This window comes from Sphaerodactylus townsendi, linkage group LG02 (genome assembly GCF_021028975.2).
Source record: "Sphaerodactylus townsendi isolate TG3544 linkage group LG02, MPM_Stown_v2.3, whole genome shotgun sequence".
In the NCBI taxonomy this organism is placed as follows: Eukaryota; Metazoa; Chordata; class Lepidosauria; order Squamata; family Sphaerodactylidae; genus Sphaerodactylus; species Sphaerodactylus townsendi.
Window position 1 is genome coordinate 34,034,001 of NC_059426.1, and position 8,487 is coordinate 34,042,487.

Genomic DNA, 8,487 nt, shown 5'->3' on the forward strand with positions numbered 1-8,487 from the left:
TTGCAGGTCATCAATATGTCTGTGTGCTAGACCAAATTTGAGAGAGCCTGTACTACTAGTTCTCTGTTTCTCTTGCACAGAGCTAGCCTCTGTCTTTTGTCCTCATCCTCTGTTGCTTGTTAAATCAAGCCCTTCCATCAGGGGGAAAGAGCAGTGAATTGATAGGATACATAAGTGGGGACATGTGGACCCACTGTTTACCACCCTGACATTTGACGTGGATGGGTCAAGCTAGCTGGATCTCGGATGTTATGCAAGGATGGATGGCCTTTGTTAATACTTGGATGGGAAACTGCCAAGGGAGTCCAGGGTCGAATCTCCACTACCGTCTTAGCCAGGTTTCAGAACACAAACTAACCAGGTTTGAGGGACGACCTCCCCGGTCAAATCCCCACTACCGTCTTAGCCAGGTTTCAGAACACAAACTAACCAGGTTTGAGGGACGACCTCCCCGGTCAAATCCCCACTACCGTCTTAGCCAGGTTTCAGAACACAAACTAACCAGGTTTGAGGGACGACCTCCCCAGTCAAATCCCCACTACCGTCTTAGCCAGGTTTCAGAACACAAACTAACCAGGTTTGAGGTCGTTTGTGTTCTGAAACCTGGCTAAGACGGTAGTGGGGATTCGACCCAGGATCACTATGCAAAGGCAGGCGGAACCATCTCTGTTTTTCCCGTGCCTTGAAAACCCTCCAAGGTTGCCATAAATCGGCTGTGTCTTGATGGAACTTTATGCAAATACATTTGCCCAGTTTAAATGAATGTTAAAATACAGTCTGGAAGTTTGCTAGTCTTTTTGCACGTTGATATCTGCCTGACCATCCTTAAAGAGGCCGGATGAATGCAGTAAGACCAAGCAAGCCATATTAAAAACACTGATTATTTTTTCTCTCTCTCTTTTTTTCTCTTTTTGCAGTTGGATGAGGAAGGCAAACTGTTTTATACACTGGATGACGGTCACACGAGATTTTCTGATCTCATTCAACTAGTGGAGTTCTACCAGCTCAATAAAGGCATACTTCCTTGCAGGTTAAAACATTATTGTGTCCAGATTGCACTTTAGCCAAAATGGCAATGTCTCACCAAAGCTTCCTAGAATTCAAAGGCAGTATGCTTGTTCGTTTGTTTGTTTTAACAGAGCAGTCTCTTAAATAAAGGGAGTGTAAAGTCAGTGCACTCAGTGAATGTAAAAATTTGGCTTACAAAGCAGAGTCTGTATGTGTCACGGAAAAACAAAGGATCTGATACTTCTGTATTAGAATTGACTAATCAACGGTGATCTTCCAAAAAATGAATCTCCAGCTGAAATTGTGTAATGCTGTATGATGCTGCGTTCTTAGGGATTACTTTTTCAAATAAATGCTTTTTTCCCACTACTTTAATTTATACTTTTGAAGGCGATTTCTAGTTGAAACATATTCTTGCTAATGTTACACAGTAATTGTGTGCAAAGAGCTTGGGGTTGGTTCGCCGTGAGACTGAACAGCACCCACAGTGGGTAGAAATAAAACCTAAGCATATATTGCACTATATTTTTGAATGTTGTTTGCAGGCATGCAAGCTTGGTCTTTTGGGTTTTTTTAATTAATTTGATGAATTTACAGTGATCAATCCAGTAGTTGCACTTAACACCATTTCTCTCACAGTGTTGTTTACTGAGCCAAGATATGCGAAGTTGATTCCTGTATATAGCACAAAGAATTCATGACCACCAAAAGGGCGTGCTGGATCCTAGCCTCAGAGGTCAACACTGCCATTTTAAACAGTTACACCTTTCTAAACGCACTGAACTTTCTAAACTTCTGAAATCAATGGGATTAGAAGGGTGTGTCTCTGTTTAAGACTGCACTGTAATTGGAGCAAAATTCACAAGTCTCAAAACTGAGGAGTAAGTGGAAGATAGCAAATAAAATAACCGAGTCTCTAACAAGCAACTTGATGCTGTTGCCTTTTTGCTCTGAACACATACATACAGATACAAGAGCTAATGTGCCAGGTTAAACCGGTAGCCTGTCTCCTGTTCCCCACTTACCGGTAGTTGCCCTCCCCCAAATCTCAACCATGGGCTTCTCTGGGAGTCAAACTCTGACCCTTTCATATTCCAAAGGAGAATCATGCCCCTAGGTCAACAAGCCTCAACATTATTATTATGGGTTTCTACCATCAGTTTTTCATATATGCAGTGGGCTAATTGTATATTTCCTAAGCAAAGTTTTACCAGTCTTAGTCCAATGACTTCAGTGGGCTTAGACTGGAGTACTAATTCTTTCTAATATGATAGCACAATTCCTACTGCACTTCAACCCCAACATGAATATCTTCGACAAAGCTCTAGATTAGACTGTGCTCTTGAATGTTCCACATTTGGCAACTTAGGTTTTTTTCCCCCTTCCATACAAATTAGTTGGTCTTCTAAAATAAGATATGATTTAGTAGATTTATCTGAAACTGATCACATAAAAATAAGACAATAATCACCAAAGTATTTAGCATAAAACATTGTGAAAAGTTTTGTCAGGATGTTCATGTACTTTGCATGATTAGTAGGTATGTTAAATAACTTCAGTTTTAATTGCACAATTCCTCAGTTTCTTATGTGTAAAATGAAAACCATATTTTGCTCCAGAATTTTTTTTTAAAAACCACCCCAATAGCACTAAATAAGTCTCAGATGCTCTGTCAAAATGAACTGGCTTGAAAATGTAACTGAGAACCCAATTTTTTTTCCAACTGTACCTGTCTGATTGGTGTGGATCTATTTCTCTGCCGGTCCCCACACCTTTGCCAGCAAGCACTCACTTTGGAAAATGAAGTAGTCGGGGGGAGAATATGATTGTAATAAAAATGCACACTCATTTGTGATCTTAAATACACATTTGTGATCTATAAATACACATTCAGGTTTTCAGACAATTCATACTTTTAAGCTAGTATTAGACTTGGGGGGGGGGGGGGCGGATTTTAGGTCTTCCTGTGCTGTTTACGCCTTTATTTCTTAAAATGAGGTAAAGGAAAAAATGGAGCCTGCCCGATAAAGGTTGTTCAGCTGACTTCTTTATACCGAGTTTGAACTTTGGTCTGACTAAAGGCACGTTTGCACATGCAGAATTATGTACTTTTAATCCACTTTCTGTGCACTTTGCAGCTGGATTTTACTGTGCGAAATAGCAAAATCCACTTGCAAACTATTGTGAAAGTGGATTGAAAGTGCATTATTCTGCATGTGCGAAAGTGCCCAGAGTGTTGTTGGTTTTGCCTGGCAGCTGCTGTCAAGGGTGTCAGGTAGGGAAGTGTCTTTGCCAACACTTGCCTGAGATCTTTTGGGTGCAAATGCCAGAGACTGAACCCTAGGACCTTCCACACACACAGTTCCTTCCCTTAGCTGGGGACTGTAGATGTGCTTCCTGAATCAACTTGAAGGCACATTGTCATCTTCATGAAACAACTAAGAGCTACATTCACAGATACGCTAACTCTCATGTCTGGGTCTATTTTATTTTTTTGAGCGGGATGAACATCATCTGCCTTTAATATCAAAGCACATTCTGCAGTGTGTTGGGGCATCAAATGTTGAACTTTTACATGTGTGCTCAAGCTAAAAGGCTAAAACAGTAAGCACAATGGTTTAAATTGTTTGCCAGTCACCGCTTCTGCTTCGAGGACTTGTGCTTTGAATGTGAAATGTGTGTGGAAGAATAGGAGCCTGAAGTTAAATCTCATGGTGGAGAAGAATTCTTTAACAAGCTTATCCCTCCGCCATGTTTCAGCTACATATTTGCAGAAGGCGCGACAGAAGAAAACGAATATGTTTTTCAAAGAGGCTGCTAAAATCTTGTGTTTTTTTCCGTTAAACTTCCTATCATTTTCCTTCAGCACTGCAATACATATTTTTTCCCCTCCCTAATGCGGCTTCATGTTGCCGAAGATTCCTCTGAAGCCACCAAGGCAGGGCATAACAGATATATTTAAATACGCACGCAAGCTTTCAGAGGTTAAACACTTGATGGTCTATGCATAATCAATGTGTACGGTAGACCAATTATGATAGCTTTAATGAAATGCATGAATATTTAAAACTTAATGGATCTGACTTTGTAGTCGGCCTTCTAGCCCTCTTTCAAGAGATGGGAACAATGGCACGTGTTGGCCTCCGGAGGGCAGCAGCAAGCTGCGGAATTTCTAGAGGGAGCCATTGTGTTTTTTCCCCATTCGCTCCCAGCGACAGCGGAGGCTGACCAGCAACGCACACCTTCAGCAAAACCCTGTGCTTTTTCGCCTTATAAATTATTCACTTGTTCTGTACCAATTAGTTCTACCAGTTGCAAGGTTTGTTATCAAGTTAAGCTTCAAGACAGAACCTGAATTCAATGAATGATTAAATATTTATTAACACAGATGATTAAATATGCAGATACTCTGTGAAGCTTGTTCTTGGAACCATTATATTACCTTTTAAATACTAATGATTTGTATAATTAATTTTAAAAAAAGACTTTATAAAAGCAGAGAGGTCAGAAGGGTTGCGGGGGTGGGTGGGGTGGGGAGCAGGGATGGGACATTAAATGGAAGAAGTTGAAATGCTGCACTGTGTCCCTGGCAGAGCATGTTTTGCATCTGGTGGGCCCCCTAAAGTTAGTTAATTACATAAATACTTTGGGGCTCATCTGAATCAAATGGGTTCCTGGAAGAATTGCCTTTGGGGGGAATTTAAAATTCTCTGATCAATACTAATTGTTCCTCCATGTTGTGTAATTTTGAGGCCTCCTAGCATCATTCCTTAGAAACCTAAATTTCAGAAGCAGACGATGGGACATAGAACTTTAGGTGGCGGTTGGGTTTTGTCTGAATATTTTAGTCTTTTCCAAAACTGAATTTAACAAGAGTTGTTACAGCGCTAGAGAGACATTTTGGTTAAAAGACTGATGTCTGCATTTGATTTATCCACAGATGTCACTTACCTGTAGTAAGTAGTGGTTTTTGCCCTGTTGGCAACTGTGACTTCAGGATCACAGTGGATGAGCCGAGACCTTAAAACTTTTGAAATATACCTTGGGATATTCCTTAAAATTGAGGAGATTAGAGTGCTCTGTTGCCTTTTATACTCAAATAGAGTGTTTGTCAAATTTAATTGCTTTTGTAGTGTATTTCTTTTTAAGTGTGACTCTTCTTGACATAATTATCCCCCCTCAAGGGGAAGTATTCCATTTAGAGAGTGAAGAAGATGGAAAGGGAACGTTCTCTTTATTTAGATATGTATAGCTCACTTTTCTCTCCAATGGTGACCCAAAGCGATATAATATATTTCTCCCCTTCTTTGTTTCATTGTCACCACAACTCTTTAAGGCAGGCTAGTCTGAGACGGTGCATGGGTGACTCAAGGTAACCCAGCAAACATGGCAGGGCAGGCATTCAACCCTGGGACTCCTAGTCTGACCTCTGACCACTACATCACATACCTCTTTCATTCACATTCTTTTTACCTGTAGAACTATTCACCATAGACAGCTGTTAGCAGCCTGGATCATCTGTACTTTTGGATAGATCACCTCTTATTCCAGGGGTTTAGGACAGGCCAGCAACAAAATGAGGACATCTGATATGCTCCTTCCAAAACATGGAAGAAATTAATGCATCTGCTCATTTTTGCCCAACTGTTATGCAATGCGGCTGGTATAATAGCATTTGTGCATTCAAATACGCACCTTAACTAGACCTATAGCTATTAGGTTAGTCCTTATCTTCTTGTTGGGGTTAAATAGGAAATTGCATTCAAAGATTCACTATAAAGCCAGGAAAACGCACATTGTTTCTTATCACAGAGATTTCTCAAAAGGCCACAGGTACAGACATTCTGAATCTTCAAGCCCGGTAGGGCAATCCTCTTAGTGAGGTGTGCATTGACTTTTTTTAAAACAAAAAACAAAAAAAAAACCCCTTAAATACCACTCTACCCAGGGGCTGGTGTTGAAGATGTTCTAAGTATGATGCTGAATTAGAGCTGCTAGGTCCCAGCCTGGAGATTTTTAAAAGCTCAGAGGCAGCAAAATAGCTATTGAACAGGAATTCATCACAGTATGTAAAAATGAATGGGAGAAACATTTTCCTTCCTTAAGTGCTATCTCTCTGTTAACCTTCCAGCAGGAGAGAGAGGGAGAGAATTGGAGAGAGCCGAGGATGGAAGGAAAGCAGAAACTAAGCAAATAGACTGTTTTCTCTCCCTTCGGGTAATGTGATTTAGCACCAAATAACTCCTGATAATTGCTGTCAATTTTATTAGACAAGTAAATAACACATTATTGCCACTTTTACTGGAGAAACATAACTTCCAAATCTGGTCTTTATGTTTCCCTCGATCAGAGGGTAACCATTATTTTATTCTAGAATAATGGGAAGTAAAACCACCTCACTCATATTTCTTCCTGTGTTCACTAGCAAGTAGTTGCTGTTGTCTTGTTTTTATTGTGTGTGTTTTTTCTGTCCTGGGTTTTTTCCTGCAGTAGTCTTGGAGCCTGATCGTGGCAGTCCTATACTACTTTTTTGCTGAAATTGTACAAATCAGGGTGTCATGGAAGTGTGTCTGTATTAGTTGGAGGTGTCAAAACTACAGAATAATGGGTGTCCAGAGACAAGGTTGCCTCCCAGCACCTGGAAGGCCGTTCTACCCACCTCCTTGTCACACATGTCCATTCAGGCACTCTAGAGCACCCCACAATTGTCAGCCCTGTCCTTGGACTTACCAGCAGGAGCAGAAACCTCCAGGAAGCCAGAAACTGGGAGAAACTGCAAAAGGGCCTCAGCAGAAAGAGCAAGCATCAGCAGTTTCAGGGGAAAGGGTGGAGATAGCACAGCTCTAGCCAAGCTCCAATCAGAAGTCCTCAGCAGCCTTAGAGAATGGGGCAGGGCTGGCACAGCCCCAACCAGGCTGCAATCATGGGAGAGAACTAGGAAAGTCAAAGAGTTTGGCAGCCATTAGTAGGTTGGAGCAGGGAGCTTCCAGGAGGGAGGGAGCCTCCTGGAAGCGATAAAAGGGAGACAGGGAAAGAGGGAGGAGGCATGTGGTACATGGCCTCAGGACTGCAGGGTGATGTTAACTGCCTGACAGAAGTAAAGAACTTATAAATGGAAGCCAGAGTTGTGTTTTCATTCATCTCAAAGGGCAGCTGAGCTCCTACGAGGCCAAGGTGGCCTATCCTGCATGGAGTCAGGCTCCTTCCAAACACAATGGTATTACTCAGTTTACAGTGGGATAATCCAATTTAAGTAGTCTGGAACATAGTAGATTTTAAGAGTATTTCAAACTGCCGAAGGAGGAAATCTCTCTATACATTAAGTATTCTACACTTCCCTAAGTAGTTAGAAGTCCAGACCAAGTTCTGTGAGGTTTAACGTCCTCAGTTGAGGAAGCACTGGAGATTTGTGGGATCTGTGGAATGTGTTAGCTTTACAATAATAGCAGAAAAAAATTCACGCATCTAGTTTCAGAACAGCTGATTCAGTACTAGACCCTCAAAAGAACAGTGTAAAATACCACAGTCCCCCTAACTGTTACCCATCAGGTTAAACATTCTAATATCTCAGCACACCAAATTAAAATGTATGGCTCATTCCGCACATGCAGAATAATGCACTTCCAAACTGCTTTCAGTGCTCTTTGAAGCTGTGCGGAATAGCAAAATCCACTTGTAAACAGTTGTGAAAGTGGTTTGAAAACGCATTATTTTGCACGTGCGGAAGGGGTCTAAGACATTTCTTGCCAGTTGAAAGTCATTGCTTGCCAAAACCCAAAAAGATAATCCAAAACATTAAGGGGAGGGTGATCCACTGTCTTCAAGTAGCATTAAGATTTTTATCCTTGGTCTATGAACATTTGCTAGTTTGCCAAGTGAAAGCTGTAGTGCAGGGGTGTCCAACTCTGGTCCTCCAGATGTTCATGGACTATGATTTCCATCAGCCTCTGCCAGCATGACAACTCCAGGAAGGAACATAGTTGACATACAAGCCAAAAAAGAGCAAAGGCACTCCTGGCCACTGCCGAAACCTGGTTATCCAGGGTCAACAACAGATTCAGGAGCACCCCCAAACTATGAACCTGGGCCTTCAGGGGGAGTGCCACCCCATCCAACACAGGTGAGTTCCCTATCCATGGGTCTGAACTGCGACTAACCAGTAATACCTTTGTCTTATCTAGATTAAGCTTCAAATTGTTGGCTCTCATCCCGTTCATTATTGATCTCAGGCATTGGTTCAGCATCTCCACAGCCTTCCTGACTTATGAAGAAAATGAGAGGTATAGGCTAAATTTCATCTGTATATTGGTGACACTGTGCCTTACACCTCTAGATAACTTCTTCCAGCAGTTTCATATAGATGTTAAACAGCATGGGGGATAGAATAGAACCTTGAGGGTCACCACAAGCGAATGGTCAAGGCACTGAACAGGCATGTCCCAGACCACCTTCTGAAAATAGCCTTCCAGAAAAGACGGG

The 8,487-nt window shown here is 41.7% G+C and overlaps 1 protein-coding gene across 1 annotated transcript in view; it reads left to right on the forward strand.

The window, feature by feature from the left end:
• GRB14 (growth factor receptor bound protein 14) overlaps positions 1-1,387 on the forward strand; it is a 49,743-nt gene extending 48,356 nt beyond the window's left edge. Inside the window, exon 13 of the mRNA XM_048485260.1 lies at positions 918-1,387. Coding sequence (XP_048341217.1) covers positions 918-1,064 — 147 coding nt within the window. The 3' untranslated portion in view covers positions 1,065-1,387. The remainder of the gene's footprint in view (positions 1-917) is intronic.
• The last annotated feature ends 7,100 nt before the right edge of the window (positions 1,388-8,487 follow it).